The following is a 12,718-nucleotide window of genomic DNA, read 5'->3' as shown; positions in this document are numbered from 1 at the left end:
TGAAGACACTGGGAACCTCTGTGGACATGGAAGGAAAAAAACTTCCTTGGCTATATTAAACGAAGCGATGGTGCCTGAAAAAGGAACAAGGCACAGCAAAAAAAAGAAAGGGAAAGTTCCCAGCCAAAGTCAAGGCATAAAAGCTGTGACAAAAAATGAAATGAAACTTAAAACCGAACAACTAGAAACTTAACGGAAAATGAAAAGACAGAGGTTCTACAACAGGAACACAATAAAAGATGGAAAAAAAATAGCCAAAAGGCACAGAAAAAGCTCTCTAGGACCGAGCAATGTGAAAAGACTGTAAATAAATAAGCTCTCTCCTCACTGTGGTAGAAAAAGAACCAAGGAGACCGCGTTACCGCGGTGGGCATGAAGGCACTCACGCATACATGGTGTAGTGTGTCTTGCCCTCCACAAAGCTCTCATTAAACTTTTGTAAATTCTGGACTGGTCGATGCAGGTCGGCGTCACCCACTTGTGAGAATTAATAAGTCTGCTTGTCGTCAGAGAATCCCTCTTCTAAGAAGATGAATGGAAAAGGAAAAGGTGGGTACACGACATCTACAGAAAGGAAACAGTTGTGCGTTGTTAGACTCATTTTTATCAACCTTTTTGACAAACTTTTCATGCAGCGGTCTTTGATATTCTTTTTAGTGTGGTGTCCCAGGAAAATGGCTCTGCTGCAGGTTGTTGCACTTCCTACCTGGTGATGTTCTGGAAGCGTGTAGGCAAGAGGCTGGTGGTGGTGGTGGAGTCTGTTGTTCCCGTGCGGCAGGGCAATGCAGCACTGTTCTCGATGCGTGGTGTTGTTATGCGCTGCCACGCATCTGACATCAGGATTTCTCCTCGCCACACTGTCACTTCAGCGTGTTCCTCTCACTGCGTCCCTTTAATCCCTCTTTCTCAGTACACTCTGCGTTTCAGCAACAGCATTCCTCCTTTGGCACTGCTGACTCCTGCCCAAGCCTTCAGAGAGCTTTTCCTCAGTGAATCCTTGTCTTGCTTGTCAGCGTCTCCTGCAGGAAACTCATGTCCCAGTTTCCAGAGTTTTTCTTCAGTGAGCATCGGTCTGGCTGTCAGTATTGCCTATTTGCCTATAGTGAATTCCAGTCCAAGCCTCCAGACCTGTTCTTCAGTGAAACCTTACCTGGCTCTCAATGCCTCCTGCAGCTTCCAGAACATTACTTCAGTGAGTGTTTGTCTAGCTGTCAACATTTTCTACAGCGAATTCAAGCCCAAGCTTCCGGGACATTTCTTCAGTGAGTTTCTGTCTGGCAGTCAGTGCTGTCTACAGTGGATTCATGCACAAGTATCCAGAGTATTCCTTCTGTGAATGTCTGTCTAGCCGTCAACCTTTTCTACAGTGAGTTCCTGTCCTTGTCTCTAGAACATTTCCTCAGCAAGTTCCTGTCTAAGTCGCTGTTTTCTACTGTGAGTTCCTACTGACCTTTCAGTGCTCCGGGTAGCGTGATTGCGTTCAGTGTTCTTCCCTTTTCCCGGTCCTGGCATCTGGTACATTGTTCCGGTCCCTCCGATTTTGTCCTTCCTCCTGGTAGTGGCAAGTCCCGCTGGCCGCCAGCACCCAGGGGCTCAACTCCTGGGAAAAGGCGGTTGGTCGGGTGAACACCTCCGGGGTTTGTTGGTCGCCCATAGTCCTTGGGCTAGGGGCTTTGGACTCACCTTCCTCTGTGATTGGCGGTCCATGCCAGAGCCTTACTGACTGGACCGCAACACAAGCAGAAGGTGGGAGGATTTTCTGGGGTCACTATGGGAATGGGGGCTGGTAAATCCGGCCTGGTGGGTGGATACAGGGGGAACTCAGCCTCCGAAGGCAGGACAGAGAAATGGATAAAAGGGACTGAATAGTGGATCAGGGTCTTTAGTTGCCTTATCCCTACCAAGACCCCACATATTGAGGGGGGAGGGGGAATCCTGAAACGGAAGAGGTGGATTCTGGCGTGGCTGGATGCTGAAACCTCTGTCAGGAGGCAGAGGGGGTCTGAATGGGGGCTCTGTCAAGGGGAACCACAATAAAACAAGGAGTGCCTGGTGGAAAAAAAAATCCCAGGTGGGATGGATGTGGGTCCAGAGGAGTCCCACTCCTGGCAAGACCTTGCCAGCTAGCCAGAGGATCCCTAATCCGAGATAGGCAGATATATAACGGACATTAAATCGGATGCGACTTTGGCCTCTTATGCATTTGAATTGAAAAAAAAATGGGGGTTGGTTTATGAATTGTTTGATGTTGATCCAGAAAAAGAAAGTATGAAGTCCATCTATTGAGACTGTTGGTCATTATTTGAAAGCGGACTCTTGCATCCCACCAGGATGGGAATACCCTTTAGACTATTGGAGATTTTCTTTGGCCCTGGTCTGCACTCATCTCATCTGAAGTACAACCTGTTTTGTGAATCCTAGTCCAGAGTACCTGACCTGGGGAGCTTTGCTGGTGGCCCAGCCTGAAGGGTAAAACAGGGTTGCATTAGAATCAACTTGTTATCTTTACTAGTTCATGTACAATCAACTTTCAGCGCTGAAGTCAGAGTAAAGATTAGCTTTCAGTACCTTTTCCACTATGCCCAGGTCTCCGCCACTCATCACCTTTCGGACGATTGTTCCAGCTCTCTCTGCAATCGCATATGCAGAAGCCACCAGTCGCATCAACAGCGCCGGAGTGGAGGACATGGCTAGACCTGGAAGGGAAGAAGAATGACCTTAGCAGTCCCAGTAACACCAGATGCATTCCCTGAATAGAGAAGGAATTTAACAGCTTTAAGCAAACAGTTCCCTTTTTAAAGGAGGAAAAGGTTTGCTCTGGCCACCCGATAAATATATAAGAATGAATATTTAGTGCAAACAGCTTTAAGTGATTAAGGTTACGTGAATGTATGCATGGAAACTCAAGAGGCGCACTCTTAATTTAGCGATTCTTGATCCAGCCCAATGCTGCCTGCATACCAGCGGGGTTAACTGAAACCTTTGAAGAACAAATCCCACCACCAGAAGTCAGAAATTTACTTATTATTAATAATTCATTTTATAAATTTATATTCCACCTAAACACTAGGCAGATTACAATAAAACATCCATCAAGATTTATACAAACTCAGTGTCATATATAAAAAAAAAAAAAAACTGCACAAGGCCTTTACTGCTGTTACACCAGCAGATATGTCACAAAACAAACAAATCTTCAGCAACTTCTTAAACTGAATTACATTCATGGCAAGATGTAAATAACCAGGCAAACTGTGGAACATAAACTTGCTTCAGATCTCTCTTCTGTATGGTACACATCAGCACCTCACCCCTGCAGCATCTGTTATTCTGAGTTCCTGCGCCTCAAATGCAAGACTCTGTGTTTACCCCAGGCGCTCATAGATCACACCTCTGCAAGAGAAAAACCATGTTGGAGAACACAAACGAAATGTCCTCTCAGCTTCGTGGTAAGAAAGCAACTGCTGGTGCCGTGCAATTGAGACTTGCAGGAAGGCATGCATACATGCATGGTTAGGCCAAAAGTTTCTGGAAAACTAGAATGCTGGCCAGCGTCCATACTAGGGCTCCCCTCCATCAGGAACATCACTCCATGTGTAGCTAATATTACTGTCCTCAGAGAAAGTCCAATCTGATGTTCTTCATTATCATCTGCAAAAAGACCTTTTCTAATAACCCCTTTGCCACATCCATTATGAATAAACTGAACAGAACGGGCTGCAGGTTGATCCCCCAAAACATTCCCAGAAGTTACCCCATTCCCATTTCTAAACGGAGACTGCCTTCTGACCAGAAATATTCAGCTACTAAGTTTCCTGAGCAATGATCAGCTCGATGGTTTTTCCATAAGGGAAGCAACATAAAAAACACCAAATCATATTATTAACATTGATTTTTAAGATGCTGCTCCATCTGCATTGTCATCTACTTTGAGGATCTGTAAACCTACATGATGACTGAGATCTGCTGATAAAAATGTATTAGATGTGCCAACTTTTCGGACTGTTGGTCTATTGGGGCTTCACTCTTCTATATTTCAAATAGCTGGCCCTAAATTATGGGATAGTCTACCAGTAGAATTACGCCAAATGGACTCATTGTTTTTTTATTATTATTATTTTAAGAAGTCAATTAAAAATGTTTTTATTTCATAAAATATTGGTGAACTGTGCTAAATATAAAACTCAAAGAATTATTTGAAAAATTGCTTCTGATGGTTGATTACTGGTCTTCTATATTTCTGTAAGGTGTTTTGATGTATCGGTTTGTTGCTTTGGACTATGTATGTTTATGTTAATGTTGTAATCTGCCTAGAACAAAGGATAGTACGGAAAATAATTTTTTTAAATAAACACAAAAATATAGAAATGAAAAGGAACCCCCACATGTTCCCTTTACATAATCGGTAGTTTACCAATAGCATATGCTAATGTGGTAAATAATTCAAGTTAACAGTGTTACACTGACACTGTAAATTGCTATTTGAATATTTTTACTGCTGTAATTACTTATGGCTGCCTACGCTGCCTTAGGTGAATTTATTCAGAAAGGCAGTAAATAAATCCTAATAAAAATAAATATTAGGGGCCCCGTTTACAAAGACACGCTAGCGTTCTTCAGTGTGCACTAAAAACTAGCACGCACTGTGTAGGCACCCATAGGAATATTGTGGGCATCTACACAGCATGCGCTAAAGAACGCTAGTGAGTCTTTGTAAACAGGCCCCATGCCATCCAGATCAACCTATATCCCACAAATTATCAAAAGCTCTCACAAAGCACCAGGCTTTCCAAAATTTAAGAAATGTTAGATAATTCTAGAAGGTACAATCCTCTTTGGGTGTAGAATGCCATAGGTGAGGAGCTACACAGGAAAATGCACACTTCCTAGTAGCCAATTGAGATACTGATCGTGCTGGGACCAAAGCAACTCTAACTGGAGAACTGGAGGGTAATTTTACAAGGAGGTGCCCGGTTTAAGAGGGCAAGTAAGCACTTACTTAGACACTGTTTTAAGACACATATAGGTGTCCAGGTAGCTTTAGTAAATACTAACAAAATAGCAAAAATTATGCCTACTTGAGAGCAGGTATCAATATCTGAACCAACATTATTTAAATATGTACATAAATTACTGCATTTTAATAACTATGCATGTACTTGTGAACTCTACGCATAAGCCACCCAGCATTCACTCCTGTACATGGCCACTGGCAAACTGCTGCAGGTGCTAACATGTCAACGTGTGAAAATGACATAAAAATTACCCCCCTATGGACTAGATTCTATAAATGGTGCCTAAAAAAAATAGCAGGAACTGTGACTACATTTAGATGCAACCATTTACACCAATGAAAACCTGGTGTAAATCCCCGTGAAGATCCTCATAATTCTATAACAGCACACATAAATTGCAGGAACACCCCTGACTGCCCATTTTCCTCCAATGGCCACGCCCTCTTTTCGGATCCATGGACTAGAATTTACACACGCTTCTTTATAGAATACACCTAAAAAGATGCATGAATAAATTGTAATTAATGCTAATTAGTGCTAATTGCTTATCACCCAAATATGAGCACTGATTGACTCATTATTCAATTAAGTTGCATGCACCCCATTTTACGCACGCAACTCAAGGTGCCATATATAGCATCCGGGGGTATCTGTACCATCCTGAAGATAATCGAGTGTTTTTTTCATCAAAGACATGAAAATATCAATAGTTTATAAGATACTATGAGGCTCACTTTTTTAAATTTATTTATTGGGATATATTAACTGCCTTTATGAAGAGATTCACCAAAGGTGGTATACTGCAGGTACAGTTAACCTAAAACTTACAATTTTGTTAACAGCATAACAATACTTAGAGGCTTACAAAGTTCCACAGGTATAACTTTGTAAGCCTAAATGCTTTGAAAATACTCCTCTTTGTGAATTACTGGGAGCCAGTACAGGTCTTTAAAAACCAGGATGTGTTCAATCTGTCTTTAAAATAAGCAGGCATTCCTTCAGCAAGAACATGAAGTACCAATATCAATAGTTTAAAGAGTCTGTATGAATTACTAGGAGCCCTATATATCAGCTCCTTCTAACATCAAGCTGGAAAAAGAAGCTACACTGCTGTCCAAACCACCCAAGTTGTTCCAGCCATCATATCCATCGTATAGAGCTAAGACCTAAGAACTTATAAATACATTTGAGATGATCACACAAAATTACCTTTTCCATGTCCATGTCCACTTCTCCAAGAAAACAAATAGACAGGCGATTCTCAAGATCCAGTATGGAATAGAAAAAAAAGATGCGAATCGCCAATGGCAATGCTGAGAAAAATAAGTTATTCATCACCTTATTTAAAATAGGCCCTATTTTAAATAATGTGGTGAATAAATTATTTTTCTCAACATTGCCATGTCCCCTTCTCTCCAGGGTTGCACATGTGATCCAGCCTTGTTTGGGCTACATTAGGGCCCGCAGTGGACAGCAAAAGATATAGAAAGAGGTCCCCCAAAGGCCCTGCATGTCATCTGAATGTATGTATTCACGTTAAACATGTTAACCAGGTAAACCCATTTTAAAAACTCTAGTTTTCAACAAGCAGGTTAGAGATGGGAATTGATGAGGGACAGGCATGGAACTGTTGTAGAGACCCTGAAGGGAACTCAGGAAAGAGCTGGGGTCTAGCAGGGGATAAGGAGAAATGGAAGTCTGTGTGTCAGTCATATAATGAAGGAAGGTAAAGCTTTTCTGAGACTGAAAACAGTGGCCTTGAAGACTATGAAGTGTGAATGCTTGCCTTAGGCTAATTGCCTGTTGAACCAAATGTACTAATAAAAACGCCTTAAAACTTTAGCCTGAAATTAAGAGAAAAATTGTCTGAAGTGTAACCAAAAAAAGGATGTACACGGGCCAACAAGATATGGTGTACCTATTGATGGAACACACAGGGCCTGAGAAAGGAAAAGGAAAATAAAAAGTATGCTGCTTGCCAATTATGTTATCATGCCAAAGAATTAAATCTGTATTCTGAAGTTTGGTAATAAAAGCAGCTCAGTTAAAGGAGAGTATCAGAGACTTATCTAGCAAAGCTGCTGGATTTTGCGGCTGCGTGACAGCCTCTCCTGAAGCTGACTTTAATTATAGCTGTAACCTGTGCTATGTGTTTATTTCCTCAAACATATCTTGGGCTCTGAAATCTAAGAGCCGAGGTTAGGGCAAAGAGTATCCCAGGTTCCAACAGCCATCAGAACATATTGGGGTAATTCTATGAAGTATACATATAAATGCTTAGGAGGTCTTTTACTAAACTGCAGTAAACACTAACACATGCTTTACGCAGCACAAAAAAGACTCGCGTGTCCCACGGTAGCACACTTCCGATGGTAAAAAAAAAAAAAAGAGATCTTGTTTTTTAGTGCTGGGGACAGGTTGGGAGCAAAGAGTAGGCATGTTCGCTAATCAGTTAGTGCAGCTACATTGCCACCCTAACTGATTAGAGCATAAGCCCTTACTGCCTACAAAATAGGCGGCGGTTGGGGCTTGTGTGTTAACTAGCCGTTGAGCCCGTGAAAACGGGCTAGTAAAGGAAAGAGGGGGGATTTGAAAGGCCCCCCCCCGGATAGGTCGCCGCCACCCCTCCCCCCCGGAGTCGCCGCCGCCGCCCCCCCCCCCCCGGAGTCCCCTCCGCCACCCCTCCACCCGGGCCGGGTACCTGGCTTCACTATTCCAACCACCGGAACGCAGCACACAGCTCATGTGAGCTGCTGTCGGCCTTCCTTCTTCTCTGCGTGTGTTCCGCCCTCATGTGACGTAACGTCAGTGAGGGCGGGACACAGGCAGGTAAGGAAGGCCAACGGCAGCTCAGATGAGCTGTGTGCTGCGTTCCGGCGGTTCCCTCGCAGGTGCGCAGGTTCCCTCTCTGTCACGCCCCCGTCATCACGTATCGACACGGGGGCGGGAAAGAGAGGGTCTCTACTGCGCATTTGCGAGTGAGTACGCCTCTTGCCATTTATATGTTTGATGGCCACACACTAATAAGAAAATTAGCGCGTGGCCATTTAATTTAAAAAGGAGAAAATGCGGCCATTTTACTGCTGTGGTAAAAATGGGTCTTAGCGCGTGGGAAAGACCCACATAAGGACATGCTAAGGTTACTTTTTACCGCAGTTTGGTAAATATTACCTTGGAATAATGGCACATACTCATGTAAATGTTAAAATTCCACCAATGCGCTATTCTGTAACTACGTGTATATCTTAGAAAGCACCTATATTACAAGTAGAATATACATATTTTAACAGGGAGTATACATAATTTTTTTCAAATTTTTTAAAATTGATTTTTCAAAAATAAAGGCAGAGTTACACAAATATTAGTAATTTTTTAACAATATACATTCCAAAATGGAACAGAAATTGGTTTAACTCCTATGAATCTTCAAAAATTCTTGAATCATCTATATTATCTTTAGGCTTCAAAACATCCTTTTTCCCTTCTCCCTCCTCAGGGATCATTACTAGGAATATAACAATTAGATAACTTATTCTCAAGTAACTAAGGAGTCCTTTTACTTAGGTGCGCTAAAAGGTGGCCCACACTACCTGCAGTCATCTTTAGCACAAAATGGCCACATTTTTGTTTCTTGTAATGGCCAAGCGCTATTTCCACATTGGCGTGTGGCCATTACCGTAGAAGCCCTTACCGCCACTTATTTAGGAGGCAGTAAGGGTTTCCGCGCTAATTGGGTAGCACATGGTAATGTGCCCACTCTTCCCAACTAGCATGCTTACTCTCTCACTATGGGCATGCCCCTCCTGCGCTGGAAAATAAAAAATCTTTTCCAGTGTAGAATAGGTCTTAAGACCTACCTTAAATTTAGCATATAAAGTCTCTAGCCTCAAATATTGTGGCAAAGCATTCCACAATATGGGCCCAACTACCTCAAAAACATAATTACGAACAACATAAGATGAAACTGTTTCAATGTAGGAACCAACAACAAATTCTGCTAAGAAGAATGGAAAGTCTGTCCCAGAGCGAAGGGATGAAGAAGCCAAGACAAAAAGAAGGGCAGACCAGTCACCTGAATGTTTTAAACAAGACACAAAATTTTGAACTTTATCCTCATCGTAATAAGGACCCAATGCTCAGCTTTTAAAAGTGGGGTAGCATGGTCCCAATGACCGGCCCAAGAGCAATCTGACTGCATTATTCTGCATCAATTGTAACCTTTTAATCTTAATCAGACTGGCACCATAATTCAAACTCCCTAACCTAGGAATTAAGAAAGATATGAAGAGCTGACATATCCAAACATGACCACACAGAGCAAATAAGCTTCAGTTTAAAAAAGCAACAATGTACCACTGATGAAACATGAGGATGAAAGCATAACTTATCAAAGGTCACACCCAGAAGTTTCAAAGTAGAAACAAAAGGAATCGGAGACCCATCAAGAAGAAGCGGACAAATAAACTGAAAAGGCCTGCTTCCTAGAAAAAAAAAAGCATAGCTTGTGTTTCATCAACACTAAGATTCAATTTATGATTATGTAAGCAAGCAGCGATAATATCTAGTTTATAATTAAGAACATGAATAGAAGTCAACGAAGTAGGATCCACTGTACAAGGCAACTGAATGTCATTCATATATATAAACATAGTTATCCCTAAGGTGCACCGCACAGATGAGAGAGTCCTGAGAGGAATGATAGAAGTTAAAAAGCATTGGAGCCAAAACAGAGTCCTGAGGTACTTCACAAAAAGTTTGATACAGATCAAAAGTCTCAGCCTCCGAAGCAACCCTATATTGCCTCTGAGAAAAACAGGATCGAAACCAAGCAAACACTGAACCAGAAAGGCCAATAGCAGCAAAGCGTACAAGAAGCCGAATTAAGAAAGATCCAATGACACCAGTAATACAATTTTTATCCTGTTCCAAGTTAGAGCAAATGAAAGATATAACACCCATGTGCATGGAAAAGTTAGAGTCCACATTAGTAAATTTCACAACAGTTTCTCCAAAAAACTAAGATACGGAGCTCCAGAGCATGGACTCAACTTCACAACAGCAGTCCTTGTATCAGATAAAGAAACCTGCTTAATATGCCCTTTTACTAAGTGTGCACTAAGCTTAACTGACATTAGCATGTGCAAAGTGCCATGTGGCCCATAGGTAAGAAATAAGATGCAGAGTATTTACTGCACACTAATGTCCAGAGAGAAAGATGTAGCTGGCAGGGAAGGAGGTGTGTGTTCTTTTGAATTTAGAGATAAAGCTTCCTGGTGTAAATATACACTGGATATGGGACAAGTCAACCCAACACAGTCACTATTACTAGCACAACGTGCCTATCCATGGGATCTTGAGCCCCACTGAGGCAGGCAATATTCCCCAAGGTTTCATCTTCTGCGTGCCCATAGAAAACAGCTTTAAAAAAGACAGATATAAAAACTACTACTACTATTTAACATTTCTATAGTGCTACTAGGGTTACGCAGCGCCCTGCTCAAAGGAGCTTACAATCTAAAGGACTCACGGTCTCACAGTATCACTGAAGCAGTAGCAAAGAGTCCAACACACTCCCTCCATCGCTCCATCAATGCTCCAAAGAAGACCCTAAAATCAGGGTGTGCACAGCAAAGGACTAAAGAGCTAAGAACGAAACATCCAGGTCTGTCGAGCCCAGTGCCTGACGGTGACCAGTTAGTGTCCCATGTCTTTGTCCTCCTCCGCAGCAAACCAGTGCTATGATGTTTAAATGGACCAGGGACTAAGACACAAGTTTCTGCGTCTGTCCTGTGCAACACCTGACCAGCTTGTCTACCAAATCTCTAGTCTCCTTTACAGCACATTGTCAAAAGATCTGGTCTCCCTGACATACACATCAGTGGAGCCTGGGCAGAATCCTTACTTATACAAGAAACTTATAAAACACTACATCTCCAGCATTCAGATGCAACTTAGGCCAAGCCATAGAGCTAGTGTAAGTGCTCATACCTCAGTGTGAATATCCTAGTTATATTAATATTCTGTGAAGGAAAGTTGGCACATACATCGACCATATCTCCTATTCTCCTTATGTTCATCCCCCATCATTTTTCTCTCCATCCTTCCTATGCCCATCTCCCTACCGTTCATTCCCTTCTACACTTAATCCCTCCTATTACTTCTTACTTATTCATCAACCACATTATTATGTTTTCTACAATTTTGTACAATCGTCTTAAAGACCTTGTTATTTTTTTTCTTTTTTACTTGTTACTATGTAAGGCGCATTGAGCCTGCCATGTGAGGAAAAGTGCGGGGTACAAATGTAATAAATAAATAAATAGAATATAGACCCAATCATAAAATTACCCTGTAATATTTATTAGAATTTATGAACCATCTTTAAAAAAAAAATTAACCCAAGGCAGAGAACAGCAAAAATAATGCAAACATAGGCAACAGAACATTAAAGCAATAAAAATATTCAAATAACAGAACACATTATGGCATAATATGCTATTTATAAAATTCATCACAGTTGTGGAATATGTTAATATTCCCACTACAATTACTACAAGAAAACAAAAAAATAACTGTATCCCAAACTCTAAAATAAATAACATGAAATAACAACATGATGGATTAAAACCTCATAAAAACGGGGTTATAACATGAACTGGAGAGAAACTCAACACAGAAAAGGTAGCAACTGCCAAGACAACAACAGAATTCAGCCATGCATTGAGCAAATACTAAAGAATATGTGAAGCAACGCCAGACTTCGCGCCTTCTGTCTCGCTGCACCCTACGCCTGGAATAAACTTCCTGAGCCCCTACGTCTTGCCCCATCCTTGGCCACCTTTAAATCTAGACTGAAAGCCCACCTCTTTAACATTGCTTTTGACTCGTAACCACTCGCCTCCACCTACCCTCCTCTCCTCCTTCCTGTACACATTGTTTTGATTTGCTTACTTTATTTTTTGTCTATTAGATTGTAAGCTCTTTGAGCAGGGACTGTCTTTCTTCTATGTTTGTGCAGCGCTGCGTACGCCTTGTAGCGCTATAGAAATGCTAAATAGTAGTAGTAGTAGTAAGCAGGGGGAGGGATTAAAAAAATAAAATAAAGCCAACAACACCAGAAACAGACAAAATTGAGTAGATTAGAAGATTAAGGAGTCCTCGACTGCCAAAAGCCAAGATTTATATTTGTACATCATATCGCATACAGCAATTGCTAACCAAACGTTATATATTCACCCAGAACAGATCTGAAGTCTTTAAAGAAAGCAACAGAACCCACAAGTTCAGCAACTGTAAACCGGAGTCAGAGCCAAAAGCAGAACTCAGTCACTAGCACTGCAGCTCAGACCTCGAAAGAACCCATCTACCTCTGACGTCACAGTCCCGCCCACACTCACTCTCCAATCCCGGGTTCCTTCCTAGGCCCTCTGAGGATCATACGTACATGTGGATCTGTGGGAAACGCCCAAGAAGGAACTCATTGGTTTTAAATTGTTATGGACGATTTGTAGATAACAAGGAAATTTAATGACTGGGGGGCGATACGTATGAGCCTATCCCATCTGGGCTGAATATAGAGGGCGGAGCTTGCCGCCATATTGTTCAGAACAAAACAATTGCGCTATCGCGAGCAGTATTATAGAACACATTATTTATCAAGGAAGTTTTCTTCAATCTCCTTGTTATTTATCAAGGAGGCTTAA

The 12,718-nt window shown here is 41.8% G+C and overlaps 1 protein-coding gene across 3 annotated transcripts in view; it reads right to left on the bottom strand.

Moving 5' to 3' along the window:
* The window catches only part of BPNT1 (3'(2'), 5'-bisphosphate nucleotidase 1), a 40,466-nt gene extending 28,090 nt beyond the window's left edge, over window positions 1–12,376 (bottom strand). The window contains exons 1-3 of one of the 3 annotated variants that reach the window (XM_030196015.1): window positions 12,252–12,368; window positions 3,312–3,393; window positions 2,569–2,696 (exon numbers count right to left, since the gene is read on the bottom strand). In XM_030196015.1, coding sequence (XP_030051875.1) covers window positions 2,569–2,688 — 120 coding nt within the window. In that variant the 5' untranslated portion in view covers window positions 2,689–2,696; window positions 3,312–3,393; window positions 12,252–12,368. Of the gene's footprint in view, window positions 1–2,568; window positions 2,697–3,311; window positions 3,394–12,251 lie in introns of all 3 variants that reach the window. The other 2 variants (XM_030196014.1, XM_030196013.1) reach the window with 2 other exon arrangements.
* Between the last annotated feature and the right edge of the window lie 342 nt (window positions 12,377–12,718).

The sequence above is a fragment of the Microcaecilia unicolor genome, chromosome 3 (genome assembly GCF_901765095.1).
Source record: "Microcaecilia unicolor chromosome 3, aMicUni1.1, whole genome shotgun sequence".
Taxonomy (NCBI): Eukaryota; Metazoa; Chordata; class Amphibia; order Gymnophiona; family Siphonopidae; genus Microcaecilia; species Microcaecilia unicolor.
This window is presented reverse-complemented; position numbering and strand designations above follow the sequence as displayed.